The sequence below is a fragment of the Lolium perenne genome, chromosome 6, assembly GCF_019359855.2.
Source record: "Lolium perenne isolate Kyuss_39 chromosome 6, Kyuss_2.0, whole genome shotgun sequence".
In the NCBI taxonomy this organism is placed as follows: Eukaryota; Viridiplantae; Streptophyta; class Magnoliopsida; order Poales; family Poaceae; genus Lolium; species Lolium perenne.
This window is the reverse complement of record NC_067249.2, coordinates 148,682,593-148,702,805: the sequence shown is the minus strand read 5'-3', so window position 1 is coordinate 148,702,805 and position 20,213 is coordinate 148,682,593. Positions and strand designations below refer to the sequence as shown.

Here is a 20,213-nt window from a genome sequence, read left to right as displayed (position 1 = left end):
GAATCTTATTCTCCGGACTATTCCGGACCTCCTCATGACGTCCTGGATCCCATCCGAGACTCCGAACAAACTTCGTCTCCATACCATATTCAAATCTACTCATGCGACATCGAACCTTAAGCGCGTCACCCTACGGTTCGCGAACTATGCAGACATGGTCGAGACTCCTCTCCGAGCAATAACCAATAGCAGGATCTGGAGATCCATAATGGCTCCCACATATTCAACGATGACTTAGTGATCGATTGAACCATTTACATACGATGCCGATTCTCTTTGTCTCACGATATTTTACTTGTCCGAGGTTCGATCATCGGTATCTCCATACCTTGTTCAACCTCGTTACCGACAAGTACTCTTTACTCGTACCGTGGTATGTCATCTCTTATGATCCAATCATATGCTTGCAAGCTAATCAGACGATATTCCACCGAGAGGGCCCAGAGTATATCTATCCGTCATCAGGATGGACAAATCCCACTATTGATCCATATGCTTCAACTCACACTTTCCGAATACTTAATCCCATCTTTATAACCACCCATTTACGCAATGGCGTTTGATGTAATCAAAGTACCCTTCCGGTGTAAGTGATTTACATGATCTCATGATCGAAGAACTTAGGCAACTATGTATCGAAAGCTTATATCAAACTGAACTTAATGACTTGATCTTATGCTACGCTCATCTGGGTGTGTGTCCATTATATCATTCACCTAATGACATAACCTTGTTATTAATAACATCCAATGTTCATGATCACGAAACCATGATCATCCATTAATCAACAAGCTAGTTATACAAGAGGCTTACTAGGGACTCCTTGTTATTTACATAACACACATGTATCAATGTTTCGGTTAATACAATTATAGCATGGGATGTAAACATTTATCATGAATACTAAGATATAACAATAACTAATTTATTATTGCCTCTTGGGCATATCTCCAACAAGAAATAGGCGATGGGTGGCCCGCTATAAACGGCCAATTTGGGCGTTCCTCCAGGACCTAGACTGAGCGTGCTTTAAGAACAACATGCCAAAAATTGCTAGACCGATATGAACCAAGGCAAGACCAAACTACCAAACGCGCCCTCCAACACTGCATTTTCTCTTAAAGTTCCACGTGTTGTCCGTATCAACAGGAGACTGATGGCTGTAACACTGCGTTTTCTCTTATTTTTCTTGCGAGGGCATGTGCGTAGAACAATGCAACGTGTTTATCTTGCCGAAAAAGTCCTGCTATTATCCATTTGACCACTACATTGTGGGCTAAGCTCAGATCTCACTGACATCTTCATAAACGTGTTGGACGACCGATGTGTACACACTAACTATCTATCTATTATATCTATATCTATCTATATCTATACCTATACCTAATAATAAAGAAAATAAGGCTTCTTATTGGTCCGTACGGAATTTTACTGATTTGCCCTTCCACCAGACTGGTATTTACCAAGACTGCCACCGCCAAGTAAAAAAAAAACGGTTCGACTGGATGACCCGCGGGATTCACGAGTCCTCCACTACTCCGTTGACCCACGCGCCCAGCGCGCTCCGGCAGGGACACAAATTCTGAGCCCAGATTCCTCACTTCCTCTTTCTTCTTGCCCCTGGCCGGCGATGACTCCCCTGACCGGAGTCCACCAGTGGTTGCTGCGGCCATCAGCCGCAGACCTGAACCGGCTGGCCGCTGCAACCGTCGTAGCCTCCCTTGCCCTTCTGTCTCCAATTAGAACACCGCTCGAATACGGATTCTACCGGACTGCTCCGATACGAACTATGCTTGACCACGCGACGATGGGGTAGCATCATAAAAGGACTCCAGCCCCTTGATATCGATCTAAATCGACACCCCAGATCGAATCCCGTCCCTCCGGAATCGCCACATACGAAGTTCCGCCTCCGTTCGACATAGCCGCCGTCTCGCTACATCGCCGGAGCTCTCCGTCTCAACTGCTTGGTCTGGTATCGCCTGCAACCGCGATACGGTAATCACCTCTCCTCTCTCCTCATGTGTGCTGGTCTGAATTTCCTGCAAGATCAGTGAGATTCACGTATCTGAATTTATAGATTAAACCATGTGTACTCTCTATCCCCACCCCTGTCCCTTTCTGAGTTTCTGTATTCACTCACGCCGACACCACCCACACCACCTGCACGCTGCCCAGGAATCTGCCGCATAGGAATCAGGCGGGGGAAAGGCTCATATATTTTGTGAGTTTATTTTATTTGTAAGTACATTGCTGTGTGTTAACCTGAACTCTCACTTCTACACTGCTCGTGCTCGGGTACGTGGGGAACGAAGTATATTGATGCTTCAGATTTGCTCGTGCATTTTGGTGTCAAAAGCGGAGATAATTCTTTGTCATCCGATTAGTAAAACGAGAGTAATGCATTCACTAATATATATTTTCTCCTGGTATTGTTGTCAAAGGCAGAGATAATTGTTTGTCATCAGATTCCTTATGAGATTAGTAAAACGAGTAATATGCAGTAGGCGGGTAAGTGGTGTCTGTTGTACACCAGGTCTTTATGGTTCCCACGTGCAAAACATCGTTTTCCTCCCTCTTTTCATACCAATATTTTTTTGCTATCTCAACCTGTATTTGCTGACAAACACTGAACCTTCTATTGTCCCTTTCTTGCAGAGAAGTAAGGGAGGAGCAGGCACGCGATGGGAGGCCGCAGGAAATCCAAGAGATTAATTTCTGTCAATGAGGAGGTAATTGTCCATATCTTCTGTCACGTTTAATACATTATCAATGTCACACTCTATGCATTAATTTTGAAATAATCATTTGAACAATTTTAATACCAGGTGTCTAACTTTTACTTTTCCTTTTGTTTGCAGAAAATGAATCACAGCGTTGAAACAAACATTGTTGATGATTTTGATAACCGTCCTTTAAAAAAACCAAAATGTTCTGAATCAACCGTTCCGGATGAGCCATTGCCATCACCTCCATCACCAACCAACTCAACATTATCTCCAGTTTCTGAATTGTACAATGAAGAAACAGTTCTAGAAGATTCTGAGAGAACATTTTCAGCAGAGCAACCAGATGAACCTAAACCAACCAACTCAGCATTATCTCCAGTTTCTCAATTGAACAATGAAGAAACAATTTTAGAATATGGTGAGAATAAAACATTTTCAGCAGAGCAACCAGACAAACCTTCAGCAGAGCAACCAGATGAACCTAAAACAACCAACTCAGCATTATCTCCAGTTTCTCAATTGAACAATGAAGAAACAATTTTAGAAGATGGTGAGAATAAAACATTTTCAGCAGAGCAACCAGACAAACCTAAACATATAATAAATAACGTGATATACGAGTATATCCCACAAGGTAATTTTCTTTTATTCACTTATTATGTATGTGTATTTATTCAACATATATTTGATTTATCTTTATTTATTTGCAGACTACACAATTACCCGAGATGATGAATGTGCTCATGATGTTATACTATTCTCTTCGGAAGAAGAAATATTGGTGAAGATAGAAGACGTATCTGTCAAACAACGCTATTTGGTGTGCCTACTAGATAAAGACAAATGGCTAGACGATGAAGTAAGTACCCCTTTCTAACAATGAAATAGTTTCTGATTATTAATACCCATCAGTAATGTATTTTTTAATATTTATAGGTAATCAGCGCATACATATGTTGTCTAAAGGAGCAAGCGCACGCGCAAAATCAGAATGATGATACCGTATTTTTTGAGAATCCCTTTGTTACCAGACTTTTGAAACGGGATGGTGAAATTGGAATACATGGGCCTACCTCAGTGACAAATATTGTCAAAAACTATCTCAACCATGACATGGTAACATACATATCCATAATTTTCAAGTTCTATATTTAGCAAGTTATTAATTCCTAATTTTACATGTCTACAAGTAACTTTTTGTGCTCATTATTATAGATACATCTTCCAATAAATATCAAGGTCTCGCATTGGTATTTAGCTTCCATCAATTTTGAGAAATCCGAGATACAAGTACTCGACTCATTGTGTTGGGAACACAACCGAGATGACCTCACTCTTACGGTAAGCTACTATAAAATTTATAATCCTTTCTGTAAAATGTTGTATTGATAACTAATAATTTTACAGCTGCAAGGACTACAATATCATTTGGACATTATTAATACTCAAGAAAATTTGAGTAAATGGAAAAACATTGATGTTACTAAATGGACAATTACAGAACAGCTAAAAAGGCCTATCCAGAAAGACAGGTATAGAGATCATATGTTTTATAACATAGTAAACATATAAAAAATATTGAGATTCATGTGGAGTACTCTTTTTTTTAATTATGCAGTTCATCTTGTGGTCTATTTATGCTTAAATTCATGGAATATTGGACTGGACATGCATTGTCCCATCTAATTACACAGGTAATTAACTGCTTTGTTTCATAAACATATATGGTTGGTGCCATTTTATCGGTCATCTATGCTAATATTTGTTGGTGATGTGCAGGAAATTATCACTTCTTTCAGATATAAGTTAGCTGCCATACTCTTGTGTTGGAAAAACAACACAGCGCCACCGACTACAATGTTTGAAGAAATTGTTGACAGTGAGGGACATCCGGATGATGTTATAATGTCGGACAAACCTTTTGATCAAAATCAATCAAATGACAATAACTCTTTATCTGCTGAAAACAAATACCAATCGTTGATGTCTGTTGTTTCTAACCTGAACATTCATGAGTTAATAGGTGGACTTTGTAACTACATCAAATCCATCAATTCTGCAGAAGCTTTAGAGTAAGCCATCTGTTTACATATAATGTATTTTATGCATTAAATGCATTATCTTATTTTTTATTTATGATAATGATTTACAGCAAAGTTTGGGTACAAAACTGTGATCCATATCCCATTAGCTTGACTCTCAAGAATCTGAAAGATATGCTGAATGATGAGTTGCCCATGGACCAAGATTGTTTCAATTTGGTTGTACGGAAGATTATGTTTGACGACATCCAAACGGTGAAAAAAGGGAAAGGCTTGATATCAAAGCATTATCTTGACACACAGTTCTGGGTACTATATTCTTAAAATTCAATATATATTTTTCTGTCCACAAATTTACTAATTATTTTATATCCTCTCTAAACACTTATTTTATTATATCCTAGAGGATTACTGATTTTGGACGACATCCAAACTTCCGGAAGAAGTTAGATGTCGAACAACTAGCATATTCTATTCGTAGCTGGCCTGGTATCAAATATAATTCATCATGCAAATCGGTAAGACAACTTCACTATACATATCATGCAAATTATTAATTTTGATACATCTAATATCAAGCATATTTCAGATTCATATTCCAGTACAATCCCACGGTGAATTTATTCTATTCATACTGGACAAAGATACCAGAACGGTGTATATTTTGGACCCTACTCCAATTGATCCCACCTACCAACGCAACCCAGTTGCAAAATATGTGCACAGACTGTTATGGATTGCTGAACACTTACCAAAAGCAATGTCAAAGATATGTCCTGGGTCTATTTTCCTATGGCAACAAAAAATTCGACATGATATTTCGGGTCACAAAAGGTAACATTTCTAATGAGAGAAATACTATATACTCCGTACTAAGTATTTGATGTACTAGATGTGTATGATATATTTTTGGCATTGATTGCTAATTCTTATCTTATACCAGGGAACTGTCTGGTTATCTTGTTACCCTCTTCATGTCCACATGGGAAGACGAAAAAGTGAATTTGCCATTTCTAAAGGTCAATATCACAGGCATTTAATTCATCGTCTCTTTTACAGTTGAGATACTGATCTTATTCGTTTACAATGTACACAGGATGGATACGAACTCAGGAAACAAAGTTTGGGGCAGCTACTAACGTTGAACGAGAACATATGTGAAGACAACATGCCGGCTGGTGTCAAGGGTTTCATAAATTGTATCAGGATTAACCAAAACAATATGAATATGAAGACCTGATGCTGAAAAGCCAAGAGATACCAATCAAGAGGCTGCATCTCCAACTCTATCTCCAGCTGCTGCTCCTCAAGCGTCACCACTCTTTTAGCCAATAGTGATGTTTTTCCTAAAGTTTAGTTTCTATAAAGCTTTCAGGACCTACATAGGTTTAGCCCATAGCGATGTTTTGCTCTGTATAGAAAACATCATACTTGCGGAATAGCGACTTGTTGTGGCACAAGGTTGTTTTAATTCCCAATGACGCAAAGATCCTTCAAGTTTATTTGATTCTATATATGATTTTGTCAAATATGATAATATATCAAGAATTTATTATCTTGTCGCTGGATTCATGCAATTGCCTTTAAGTGTTTATAATATGGCACGTGCAAAGTGCGCAATTTCTTCTTGTGCTAAATATTCTTCTTCTTAGCCTGTGTTCTTATTTTCTAAATACTTTTGTACACCCACGCATGGGTGTGGATGTTTCCGTCACCAGGTTGCATGATCATTTTAAAATTCTCATTGAGGCAAAGATACTTCAAGTTTATTTGATTCTATAGAAATATGATGATATATCAAGAAATCATTTGCTTCTCGCTGGATTCATGTAATTACCTTTAAGCGTTTAGTAGCACGTTCAAAGTGAACAATTTCTTGTGCTAAATATTCTTCTTCTTGGCCTGTGTTCTTATTTTCTGGGACTTGGGATATTTGATTTTCAATTACTATGTAAATATATGTATATATTCACTAATTGAGATGCCTGTTCGTTGAATGATCGAGTCATTCTCCGTTGCGAATAGTGGTGCCAGTGAGGCTGCTTGCAAACACCTGCAGAGTTCAGCTGCTCGGGTGAAATTTAAAATTATCACAAGACCTGCATAGAACATGCAAATTCTATTTGGCCAACGCACCAGGTTTTAGTCAAATTTAATCCATCAGTCCGTCAGCTAGATAACCACGTTAGAACATATAATAACAGGCGATGGAAAATACTTGCCATATTGGGCATTATTAAAAAATAAAGGGACTAGAGCATACGGATACGAATCCTACTCGGCTACTGACTGGTGCACACGTTTGTTACAAAAGGGAATCCTAATCGGACTTAGCTTTGTGAATTTTCTTCTGTAAATAAAACACCAAGTTGAGGAGTCCTAAATCCTAATACTACTCAGCAAGGGAATCCTAATCCGATTCAGTCTAGAGCAAGTTCTAATATATAAATATACAAGAATAGGTCCTAGACAGCTCGCCAGGGCACCCGTGAATCCATTGCATCAGTTTCCAGCTCTGCTCAAGCTACCAGCGTTTCTACTGTTCTTGCATACCAATCACTTCTGGTGATGCAAGCTGCAGCTACCTTTCGCTAGACTAACCTGCTTAACAGGTGGCTTTCCACGTCAACTCCCCGGTATCAGTCCTGACAAAAAGAAAGAAAGAGACATCAGGTATTTTCATCATCTCCTTCAATACGACATCCTTCAACACCTTCACGAAAAATTCGGTAATGCCACCCTTATCTATGAAAGCTAACTGAAGTTGCAAGTTGTCATCCTTTTATCAACTGTAGTAGAAACTGAATTAGTTACGCCACATGCTACTGACTTACAATATACAAACTCTAACGCAGGTAGGTCATTTCGGAATCTGAGTCATGGATGTCAAGGAACAAAGAAGGAAAAGAGACAGAGAAAAGTATGCACAGATGACCGATGAAGAAAAGCAGGAAAAACTGAAAAAACGCCGTGAAGCATATCAGCAAAACAAAAAAGTTAAAGAGCCAAAGAAATACGCAGAATTGGAGCCAGAGAAACGGACAAAAATATGCGCTCAGGAAAGACAGAGATATGCAGATAAACAGCCAGAACAAAAGAAAGCTAGAGTACAACAAATTACAGCTCACAAGGTATTGAAGCGCGGCACGCCATGCAAAGAATCAATTGCAATGATGAACCCGGCATATAAAGCAACAGAACAGGAGGTTGGTACATCTACCGTAACTGTGAGACAAAGAAAGCCTGTGTCGCGAGGAGAAAGACAATCATTGTTACATCGCCGAAATGAAGAGTTCTTGGTAAAACAAAGGAAAACTCGCTCGGTGTCATCTGAAGGAGACACATGCATAATGAACAGTGAAAATGATGGCATGGAACCTCTAAAGCAGCCAGAAGTCATGATTAATGGTAATTCTAAAATTTAAACAATACTACGACATTCAAGATACAATATAGAGTATGAACTAACAAACTTTGCTGTACAGGCATCCTCTATCCATTGTGTGCACCAAACAAAGACACAGATGCACCAGCACAACCATTCAGCACTGATGATGAACATGCTAAGGCAATCGATCTCATACTAGCCATGATGAAAAAGGGCAACGGTGACATACAAACTCTAAAGCAGCCAGCAGTCATGACTAAAGGTAATATTATAATTTTATATATGATACTCATGCATTCCCAAAACAATAAAAAATATAAACAACTAACATAGACGCAGATATCCCCTCTTCAGCGTGTCCAACCAACATAGACGCAGATGCGCCAGCACAAACATTCTGCAATGATGATGATCATGGTAAGGTTATCAATTTCATATATATTATAATTATGGAAAGCATACAATAATATAAATTTGGATTTATGCACAGGAAATAATGAGGTCATATATGAAAAAGACACAAGCGAGGATGAATATATGTTCTCTGGTGAAGGTATGCTCAATACAACTTCAAATATACTTGAATCATTATATTACTACTTTACTAAACTTTTGATGCTGCAAATCAAAACAGAATGGGAACCAGAACTGGAAATCGAAATCAAAGAAGACAACGAAAGCAACAAACCTGATCCATATGATGACGTCTACAGAAACATACCAAAAACCACACACATGCTCAAGACTGAAAAGGATTGCACATTTTGCGGTGCAAAAAAATTCCAGTACGAAACGAAGGGGTTATGCTGCAAGAATGGAAATATAAAACTTGCCAATCCAGAGACAACACCTGAACTCATGAGACTTTGGACAAGCAATGACTCTGACGCAAGATATTTCCGGGACCACATAAGATTTTTCAACGGACACTTTTCGTTTACTACTCTATACTGCCAACTTGATAGAGACACAACTGACATTCGAACGGCTGGTATTTACACCTTTCGAGCTCATGGTCAGATCTATCATAATCTACACTCATTTCTTAATAGTCGCTCAGACCCAAAGCATCCGGAGCTATATTTCTATGACGATGATCCAAGCTTAGAACATCGGTACCGGCGTTGCCGCAAGGAAACGTATGAGCAAGACAAACACGTCGTCCGCATAATAACTGGAATTCTACGTAACAACCCATACTCTGAACAGTTTAGGAGTTTGGGACAAGCCGAAAACCTTGATGACTATAGGCTCATCTTGAACCTTGACCAAAGATTGGACCAGAGAAGATACAACGCACCAATCACGTCGGAGGTAGCTGCAGTGTGGGTCGAAGGAAATCAAGGAAACAATACTTTTGTCAAGAACGTAGTACTACATGGAAACAACAAGGAAATACAGAGCATTAAAGCATATTATGGGTGTTATGATCCGCTATCGTATCCTCTGTTCTTTCCAAGAGGTGAACTGGGTTGGCATCGAAAGATCCCAAAGGCAAATACAAAAGAGGAAGATGTGAGAAAGGCTGATGCTGCACAAGATAACGATGATGACGAGAACCCAGGTAAATATTTCACATATTGCTCTCTTCAAAATTAAGTGTTTATATATTATACACTCCTACAAATGCAACTAACTTTTTTATGTCACAATGCTTGGAACAGATGTAACCGGTGGGCTGTGGGTAACCATGAAAGAATACTATTGCTATAAATTACATACGAGACCAAACATATTCAACCCAATATTATATGGCGGACGGCTGCTCCAACAGTTTGTTGTAGATACATACATCAAGATTGAGAGCTCTAGACTGGACTATATGTTTCATCATCAGAACAAATTAAGGGCAGATCTATACCAAGGCCTTCTGGATAGCATTCGAGCAGGAGAACAAGATGGAAATGCGGTCGGAAAACGAACAATCCTCGCCTCATCATTTATTGGAGGGCCACGAGATAAACTACACAGATTCCTAGATGCAATGGCTTTAGTTAGAAAATACGGAAAGCCGGACATATTCCTCACGATGACCTGCAACCCCAACTGGGAAGAAATTACTCGTGAATTAGAGCGTGGTCAAACACCACAAGATTGCCCAGATATCGTTGTCCGTGTTTTTAGGGCGAAGCTAGAAGAGATGAAGAAGCAACTATTTCAGAAGAGCATTCTTGGAACCGTTACAGCATATACGTATGCTGTCGAGTTCCAGAAAAGAGGACTACCACATGCACACTTCCTGCTGATCATGACAGGAAAATACAAGTACACAAGTCCAGATCAATATGACAAAATCATCTCAGCTGAGCTCCCTAACAAGCACAAGTACCCAGAGCTATACAAAATGGTCATCAAGCATATGATGCATGGTCCTTGCGGTGCACTGAATAGAAACTGTCCATGCACAAAGGATCGCCAGACATGCAAGAACAATTATCCAAAACCATTTAACGAAAATACAATTCAAGGGAAGGACTCCTACCCTGTGTATAGGAGACGCAATGACGGCCGGACCGAACAGTCCGAAAGTGCACTCTTGATAATAGGTGGGTCGTTCCTTACAACCCCTATCTATTGAGGATGTTCAACTGCCACATAAATGTTGAGATATGCTCAAGTATTAAAGCCGTTAAGTACCTGTTCAAGTACATCTACAAGGGACATGACCGGGCATCTGTATCCGTGAGTGAGAAACTAAATGAAGCCGAAATCGACGAGATTAGACAGTACAGAGATGCACGGTGGGTAACACCTCCAGAAGCACTATGGAGAATATACGGCTTCCAACTAAGCAAAATACACCCATCTGTCCTGCAATTGCAGCTACATCTCCCAAATATGCATATGGTCTCGTATAACGGCAAAGAAAATATCAACAATGTTATCAGCCGTGAGGGAGCAGATAGGTCAATGTTGACAGCATACTTTGAAGCAAACAACCTAAATGTGAAAGCACGTGGTATAATATATAGGGACTTCTCAGAATACTATACTTGGCAAACAAAAGGGAAGTTTTGGCAAGAGAGAACACGAAAAGGTATATTACAGGTTGGCAGGATCGTCGCAGCACATCCTGCTGAAGGAGAACGATACTATCTCCGAGTTCTCCTCAACCACGTGCCAGGTGCCACAAGCTACGAAGACCTAAAAACAGTTGATGGACAACTAATGCAAAACTTCCGTGAGGCTGCAGAAAAAAGGGGGCTCATTGAGGCAGACAACACACTAGATGATTGCATGACAGAAGCGGAGTTGTTTAGGATGCCATCATCGCTACGAAGGTTATTCGCGACAATCCTCGTATTTTGCGAGCCTAGCGACGTCCGTGGCCTCTGGAACAATCACCTAGAGGCAATATCTGAAGACTACAGCAGAAACTGCAAATGCAAGCACACTGTGGAACAGATGGTACTAAAACATATCAGGGACATACTTCAATCAATGGGAAAGGAAATTCAGTCATTTCCTCTACCAGAGATTGATGAACAACATGACACGACAGACGACGTACCTAGAGAGATGACCGAGGAGTTGTCGATCGAGGTAAATGTTGAGGACAGATCTTTACATGGGAGCCTAAACAAAGAGCAGAGAGCGGCCTACGACGAAATCCTAGCAACAATTGACAGCCAAAGAGGAGGCATATTCTTCGTCGATGGGCCGGGAGGCACAGGAAAAACTTTTCTTTACAGAGCACTCTTGGCCACGATACGCGGTCAGGGAAAGATTGCTCTAGCGACAGCCACTTCAGGTGTTGCCGCTTCCATAATGCCAGGAGGGAGAACAGCACACTCCAGGTTCAAGATTCCACTAAGAATAGATGAGGGAGCAATTTGTGGATTCACAAAACAGAGCGGGACAGCCAAGCTACTGCAAGTGGCTTCTCTAATAATCTGGGATGAAGCATCTATGACAAAGAGTCAGGCAGTTGAGGCGCTAGACAGAAGCATGAGGGACATAATGGACAGACCAGATCTTCCATTCGGCGGGAAAACGGTTGTATTTGGAGGAGACTTTAGACAAGTGCTCCCAGTTGTCCGAAAAGGTACAAGAGCTCAAATAGTAGATGCGTCACTAACCAGGTCAGATCTATGGAAATGCATGAGACAAATGAAGCTTGTGCGCAATATGAGGGCTCAGAACGACCCAGGGTTCGCGGAATACCTACTGCGCATTGGAAACGGAACTGAGAAAACAAACGAGGATGGCGAAATACTTTTACCTACAAGTATATGCGTGCCAAATAATCATAATGGCCTAGATAAACTCATCGACCATATCTACAGAACACCAGGCTCCTCCCTAGAAGATCCAAAATACATCACATCAAGAGCAATTTTAGCAACAAAGAATGACTGCGTCGACAAAATCAACCTAAAAATGATTGATCGATTCCAAGGGGAGGAGATGGTGTACTACAGCTTCGATTCCGTAGAAGAAGACCCATATGGATACTATCCAGAAGACTTCCTAAACGCCCTTACCCCAAACGGGCTGCCTCCACATATGCTAAAGCTCAAGATTAATTGTCCGATCATACTACTCAGGAATATCGACCCCGCTAATGGCCTGTGCAATGGCACAAGATTGGTGGTACGTGGATTCCAGAAAAATGCAATTGACGCAGAGATTGTGCTAGGACAGCATTCTGGAATGCGAGTTTTCTTGCCTCGAATACCATTATGCCCCTCGGACGAAGAAATGTTTCCGTTCCGTTTCAAGAGGAAACAATTTCCAGTCAGGCTCAGCTTCGCGATGACAATAAACAAATCACAAGGTCAGACAATACCAAATGTCGGCATCTACCTACCTGAACCGGTTTTCTCACATGGTCAACTATATGTCGCGCTTTCAAGAGCAACTGCAACATCAAACATAAAGGTACTAATAGGTACATGTGAAGAGGAGAATGAGAATACGAAAGAGGAAAAGAAGAAGGTGAACCAGAAGAAGAACAAGAAGATGGAAATAAGTACAAGCGAGACGTACACAAAGAATATTGTCTACACGGAAGTACTAACCAAATAGGTTAGGTAGCCTTCTGAAGGAAAAGTAAACCGCGCGTTATCATGTGTACACTGATTAATTCATGCTTATTGAATCTCTGATCACTCTTGTGATACAATTAAGTTTTTCTAGCTGTAACAATAATCATCCAGGGAGACTTTTCGGATGCATAAGGATAAGGTAGAGCTCTTTCGACCTTTTCATATTTGCTGAAGAAAAAATACAGCTAAATACAAAGACAAACGACAACGCTAGCAAAAATTCAATTCTTAACCGTAACAGAACTTCACCACAATGGAAGGGGAACACATTCTCTCGTATAGACTATCCTCACAAAGGCACAGGGAATTGGGAAAATAAAAAAATAGAATAAGAAAGCATCAAAGAATGCAGGACCGGATAGTTAATACCGGAGGAATTGCAGGGAAACAGCTGGGGCGGCGGCGTGCCAGACAACAGGCAGAAGAGGGCATCGTGGACCCTGCGGCTCAGTGGATACGGAGGGCGCGGCCGGTAGCAACTCAGCGAGAAGGTCGCGCCGCGATTCTACCCAGCGGCGAGGGCTGGGAGGACAGGGGATCTGGTAAGCGAAGCAGGCCGCGCCCGCGCAGGGGACGGTCCGCGCCGGGGGACGGGGCGCGAAGGAAGACGAACAACGGGAGAGGACAGAAGAGCACGAGAGGCTCCTTCTGAATCGACGGCAACGAGGAACAGTCTGGTCACCCCTCTCCCTAGAATGCAGATTAATCTTTTTACTCCGTATTATCTTTTGCCTATTCCTCACTTCCTCACTTGCTACTTGGGCACGGGATGGTGCAGTAAGGACATTCCAACGGCGACGCAAACGTACGCTGGCAACCCTTACGTCCGTTGAGCAGAAAAATGCGTCTGCACTATCTCCAGCGGGGCGATGCAAGGTGATCGGACCGTCCATGGTGACACAAATCTGACCTAAATATGCGCCTCCGATGTTGAACAGACGAGCAAAGTGTTTGCTCGTGTCTGGCGGACATTTTGTCGTGCACACATGTCAGCGACACTGCGTCGATGCATCTTCTCAGGCGCGCCAGCGACTGGCGCCGAGGCGTCGCTTCGGCAGTCTGCGCCACGTTAATGGCGATGTCTCGCTTGCCGAGCGGCCGCCGCTCACCTCCGCCAACGCAATAATGGCGACGCCATGCGTCCCGCGACCGTCGCATGCCTGCGGCCTATATAAAGAGGGCGCGCATCTTCTTCCTCATCCACTCCTCCAAACAAACCATAGCCGCCACAAGCTCCACCGTAGCACCGCCTATGTCTTCCTGCGACGGAGCCAGACCCGCGAGGAAGTCCATGGCGGGTCCTGGTGGCCGGTGAGGCGGTCGAGGCCACGAGCATGGGCGCCCCCGGGGCCGGAGCAGGGGCCGCCGTGGTGGAGCAGCTACGGCCCCACGGTCGCCATCGCCTGCGCCCTCCTCGTCTTTCGCAGGAGGGCCGCTGCTTCGAATTCCTCCTCCGCATCGACGGCGACCCACTCGGCATCAAGCGGCTTCCGGACAAGTTCATCGAGTTCGTCGATGGCGTCAAGCCGGCGCACTTGCAGCTACAGGAGGCCAGTTGCAACTTATGTCAGCTGTCGAGGTCAATAAAATTCAAATAACCCGTAGCAACGCACGGGCATTTTTACTAGTCTATATCTATATCTATACCTAATAATAAAGGAGCTAAGGTTTCTGCCAGATTTTTCGTCCAACTTTTTTTTAGGACGGTTTTGCCCTCCCACCAAATCACATAATACGGCAAACTGCCGTGTACCGTTTCGTGTACGTTTTTTTCCTTTTCCTCCTCTAGCCGAGAGCAGAGAACGGCACTGTCCACACAAGCCGCGCGTACCGCGCACCTCGCGTCGCCGGCGCTCGTCCTGCGCGCCTCCCGTCGTCGGCCAGCCTACCGCTGCCAGAGACACTCCGGCCAGGTCCCCGCCGCGAGCTCACTATCCAACCCAGCGCTGCTGCGCCCGGGAGGAGCTGCCACCTCGACAGCACCATCGGCGACGGTGGAGCACGATGGGGATTGGGCACCGGAGGGGAGAAGGGCAGCGGCAGAATACACACAGACGGAAGCGGACCCTCGGGCGGCAGTGGCCTACGTCGGAGGCGCTGGCAGCGGGAAGCAGGGAGGATTGGTAGCGGCGACCGGGCAAAGATAAGGGGAGCGAATCGTAACATCGATGGCGTGCGTCTCAGCTTGTGCGGTCGAGCAAGCAGATAAGGTTGAGTGGATGGGACTGCGTTGACTGCTATCCGGGCTAAGCCTCTTGGCTGGTTTGTCCATCGACCCTTCCGGCCAGGCCACAAAAGTTTTCTTTATATTTACCGGTATGTACATCAGGAAATACGTACAGAGGACGCATTGATGTTCAGCGTTGAAATAGTCCCACCTCGCCAATCATATACTAATTCACACCAATTTATATGCCCAAGTTTTTCGGGTTCATCCGAGCCGATTTGAAACAACAAGCAGCAGTAAATGTGGGGACAACTTGAAAGAAGAAATTGTACGGGAGCTGATTAAAGGAGGAATCGAACGCTGCTGGCATGGGAAAAGCTAAGGATAAGGTGAATTTGGGAAAAGAGGGCTAGAGGTGGAAGAAGATGGATGCATGGCGTGAAGGAGCTTTGGGTGGCGCTGGAAGCGAGAGGACGAGGGGACTGCAGGCTCGAGCTCGGCCCCCCTGGAAGGGAGAGGATGGGAGGGGTGGGCGGTGCTGCCGGCCGGACGGGCGTCGGCCACGAGGGGGGAAGCTCGAGGCATGAAACGCAGGCGGCGCAGCGCGTTCCGCCGGTCGACCGGGATCGAGGAAGGGGATTAGAGGAGGTAGCGTTGCCCGACACCGATGATTTCGTAATCCAGATCCATCACGCCGCGGCGCACTCCAGATCAGCCGTTAGGCTATGCGCGATTGAGAACGAGAACAATGTGCTGAAGCTGTTGGCGAGGATTGGTGCCGAGCTGCAGTTCGCATGAATGAAGTACGCGAACGAGGCCTGCAGACGATGCAGGGGCCGCTATACGAGTTGACGGAGGAGAGCATATGGCTGAGTGATGCAAATGCAAAGGTGGAGCCGTGGGCTGCTTTGGTCTCTGAATTGGATGACTTCAGGGCTGGGAAGCATAGGAGCATCGTCCATGATGGTACCTGACATAAGCTTGCTTGATGTTTTCGTTCAAATTGAGAAGTTTGTAGAGATGAACGCCAAGTTTCCTATATATGTCAAAATTAATACGCCAAGTTCATTGGTCATCAAGAAGCCGTAGTGACCCGTTCAAAAAAAAGCCGCAGTGGGGTAAAATGCCACCTTGTTTCTGAGGGAACGATGATTATTTTCTTTTTCGGAGCATGTGAGAGTAGAGGGCTCTAATTGGGTGAAACCTAACATAATTTAAATGGTAGGAAATTAAAATCTAGGTGAAATCTAAGATGTTTGTAATGCTAATTTTAGACATATGAAAGAAAAGTGGTATTCTTAAATGGTGGTAAATGCTTTCAAGATATGGGTCTTTTTGAGCATGTATCTGTTAGTTTCGACCCGTTGCATCGCACGGGCAAATTTTCCTAGTTTATACCTAATAATAAAGGAGCTAAGGTTTCTGCCAGATTTTTCGTCCAACTTTTATTAGGACGATTTTGCCCTCCCACCAAATCGCATAATATAGCAAAGTGCCATGGTACCGGTTCATATGTATTTCTTCTTTGTGCCACCACAGCATCGTCTTCGTGTGCGCACCATCCTCACACGCGGCGCCCGCCTCCGGCCAGACCGCCGTCGTACCTACCGGTTACCGGTTCATTTTTCCTTTTCTTTTTTCTCCTCTACTTCGCATAGCCTCAGAGCTGAGAACTGCTCTGCGCTAACCGCCGCGCGCCTCCAGTCGTGGCCAGGCCCCCGCCATCGGCCAGGCCAGCAAGCCCCGCCTGCCCGCCTCGATCCAGGAGCCAATGATGACGTACGGACAGCGGCGCACCGGCAGGAGCTAGCACACCCGCGCGGATGCATCCGGTTGCCTGCCTGCTAGCTTGGCTAACTAGCTCTGCTCCGCCTCGGTCGACAATAGCTCTGCTCCGCCTCTGTTCGCACCGCCTCGACCACTCCGCCTCCCTGCTCGCCGACCCGGAGGCCATATAGAATCGGGGAGAGGATTTTGAGGAAGAAGGCGGAGAGAAAGGGGATTTTTTTCGTGGGGCAGGACGAGGATGGGGAAGGAGATCGTGGAAAGAATCTCCGTCGTACTCAGCAGGCCGGTGCACTTCGGCTCTCCTCTTGGGCCTAACAGAAATTGTGCACTTCGGTTTTTCTCTTGGGCCTAACAAAAATACGAAAACACTTGCAAACCACCGATCGAATCAACTGAAAAAAAGCACCGCTTCAATATTGTGGATTGATTAGTCCCACATTGTTCCCTTACAATGAGTTCCACCAGTTTATATACCTTCTATTTGCCTGAAATATCAGCAACATGAATCAATAAGAAGTAGCACCATTGATTGCTCTGAAATCTGATGCCTGCATGGATTAAACGAGGGTTGCCTGCCGAATCTAAACTAAATCGACCGTGAGGGATTAAATGAGGGTTGCCTGTTGAATCTAAACTAAGAAACGGCGGAGACAAGATGTCCTATGGACCCGATTGCTTCCAGAATAGAAAGCGACCCTAGCGTGATTTGTTTTTTGTGTGTGTTTTGGTTTGGGTTGGTGGCCGGCTATGCTAGGCATCTTTGCTCCTAGCCACTTGCTGGCTGCTCTCTCACACTGAATATTCTTTCAATTTAATTTTATTTCATTTTAACAATTTTTACTTTAATTTTTAGAAAAGAAATTCACCCGTACACATCGGTATAATCTCGATACCCTAGATCTGAACCCGTTTGAGCCGGACTCGAAAGCATCAGGTTTCTAGCAGGTGGCAGCTATGGATACCTGAATTTAGTTTGAGTGACTAGGGTTTCATCCATGGGTACCCATTTAGCCCGAAATATTAGCCCAACTCACATGCGCCAATCCAATGAACGAGGCTCCGTGAACGCCATCCCAAATAATCCCCTCTCCCCTGGTAAAGTGGAAAACCCTACTCATATCCACTCTTTTCTTCTATCTTTCTTCGCCCACACACGGGCGCGAGTCACCACCACCAACCTGCGGCACCGATGTCCGATGCTATACCCTAGCCGCCCCGACGCCCAGCAGCTACCAGCCTCGTACTGCAGCTCGCACACTCTTCTTCCCCGACGGTAATGGCTCACATGAGGATGGTGAGGTCGCGAGGTTCCGAGGACGACCGTTTCGACGGTCGGCGTGATCTGTGACCTCTTCTTCTTCTGCCCTGACGCGAGGACGACCGTCTCGGGCTCTCAGCGTCTCCTCTACTTCACCTGCTCGACGGCCCGATGCGACGCAAGTCATAGGCTTCTGTTAGTCAGCCACGCCTTCACCTTCATCCACTTGGAACTGAAGGATCGAGTACAGCTGTTGCCAGGAGGTGTCCGTAGCGAAGCACGGGCTTTGTCCTAGTATATACTAAAAGCAAAATACAGTTCTAATTAGAAACACCACGTTAATCCACATCATCTAAATTATTCTGATAGTTAGATCTTAAATTTGCGGTTAAGATTTAACAAGAGATTAGTAGTAACGTAACTGTGTACACCATTTGACACGATCCAAGTCTAAAAGGTTTTGACACGATCCACGTCTAAAAGGCTCCCATGCCACGTGATAATACGTAACCAAAATCATGTAAACATGCCAAGATGTGTCCGTGACATGGTTTACATATCCATAGCCTCAGATAAATTCATCTCATCTATCTATACGCACGTACGTTCAGAAAAAATAAATAACCGGCTGGACCTTCAGTCCATGTAAACGTGGTGCATTGCTAGAAACAAAAAAAAAACATGGTGGGCCTCAGATATTTAACGTGACATATGTCCACATGCACAGATGTTCTAGAAAAACGAAAACATAACTACCGTCCGGTGTTCAATGGAAATTTTATGTGACATATATATGTCTACAAACAAATATGACAAAAAAGAGAAACAAGCAAATACTGGCCGGCTGTTCAATCTACCTAACATGTGCATCTTAAAAAAAAAATTCCTTCCATCATGGAGAGAATATGGCAGATTTGTGTAAATTGGTACTTCTTCCGTCTTATGTTGATGGATCCAGATTTGTGTAGATTTACATAGTATTTAGATACATATAAATTTAAATAATTTTATGTCAATTAATTTGGGACAGATGGAGAAGATTTATTCGTAATATACCGGTGTCTAATAAAACCACCAGGATCTAAATTATATTGACAATTAGATCAGATTTTTGTGGCTAGGATTTTCAAATCACGCGCGTGTGATTTACGTAACAAATATGAGATTCATGTTCCAATTAGTACAATATAAAGTCCAACACGTGATTTAATCGGTCTGATCGATCACCTGTTTAGTACAATATAAAGTCCAACATGAGATACATGAAACAAACTCCAAAAGTCGACCGATGACAAAAACGAAAAAACTCCCATTCTGATCAATGTAAACAAAGAAACTCCAAAGCTGATCAATATAAAAAAATTAACACCAATCTAAATTTGGTTCAGCTCAACAAATCTCATACTCCTGGTAAGCCGTGTTGTAAGCAGGTGTCCGTCTGTATCCAGAACAAAAGGAGAGATTAAGTGAAGCTACCACCCGTTCAAAAAAAGTGAAAGTTACAGCAGATTCGTCTCGCAGATGACTCGGCAGCTAGCTTATTATTTGTATTCGTGGTCGGATGTTTATGTGGTTGATCTCGATGAGTACAGATAATATCCGTGCATAGATACTAATAATTCATATGGATGTTCGTGGGAAAATGCAAGTCTAAAGGGCAACCATGGTTGCACGTGTCAAGTAAAATGCATGATGGAATATAAGCTTTATAAACTTTGTACCTGGCAAATAAAATACATCCAAAATGATTTATGAAGTTTAAATCATTAATTTATGTACACCAGTGAGTAGAA

The 20,213-nt window shown here is 43.4% G+C and overlaps 1 protein-coding gene and 1 long non-coding RNA gene across 2 annotated transcripts; one reads left to right on the top strand and one right to left on the bottom strand.

Annotated features, from left to right (window-relative positions):
* The first annotated feature begins 1,464 nt into the window (after nucleotides 1-1,464).
* LOC127307241 (uncharacterized) lies at nucleotides 1,465-6,333 on the top strand. The gene is made up of 14 exons (XM_051337969.2): nucleotides 1,465-1,998; nucleotides 2,659-2,732; nucleotides 2,862-3,363; nucleotides 3,440-3,588; nucleotides 3,666-3,845; nucleotides 3,945-4,070; nucleotides 4,137-4,261; nucleotides 4,348-4,423; nucleotides 4,509-4,801; nucleotides 4,882-5,080; nucleotides 5,176-5,289; nucleotides 5,361-5,605; nucleotides 5,715-5,790; nucleotides 5,868-6,333. The coding sequence occupies exons 2-14, from the start codon at nucleotides 2,685-2,687 to the stop codon at nucleotides 6,009-6,011; spliced, it is 2,277 nt and encodes a 758-aa protein (XP_051193929.1). The 5' UTR covers nucleotides 1,465-1,998; nucleotides 2,659-2,684; the 3' UTR covers nucleotides 6,012-6,333.
* Nucleotides 6,334-6,981: 648 nt separating this feature from the next.
* On the bottom strand, nucleotides 6,982-13,966 carry LOC139832807 (uncharacterized). Its single transcript, XR_011747312.1, has 3 exons — nucleotides 13,577-13,966; nucleotides 8,489-8,556; nucleotides 6,982-7,416 (listed from the first exon to the last, which is right to left on the bottom strand). It is a non-coding gene; the product is annotated as an uncharacterized lncRNA (long non-coding RNA).
* Between the last annotated feature and the right edge of the window lie 6,247 nt (nucleotides 13,967-20,213).

Coding starts and splice junctions, on each gene's coding strand:
- LOC127307241 (XM_051337969.2), top strand. CDS start 2,685: ATGGGAGGCCGCAGGAAATCCAAGAGATTAATTTCTGTCAATGAGGAG. Junction 2,733..2,861: donor TAATTTCTGTCAATGAGGAG/GTAATTGTCCAT, acceptor TTTTGTTTGCAG/AAAATGAATCACAGCGTTGA. Junction 4,802..4,881: donor AATTCTGCAGAAGCTTTAGA/GTAAGCCATCTG, acceptor AATGATTTACAG/CAAAGTTTGGGTACAAAACT.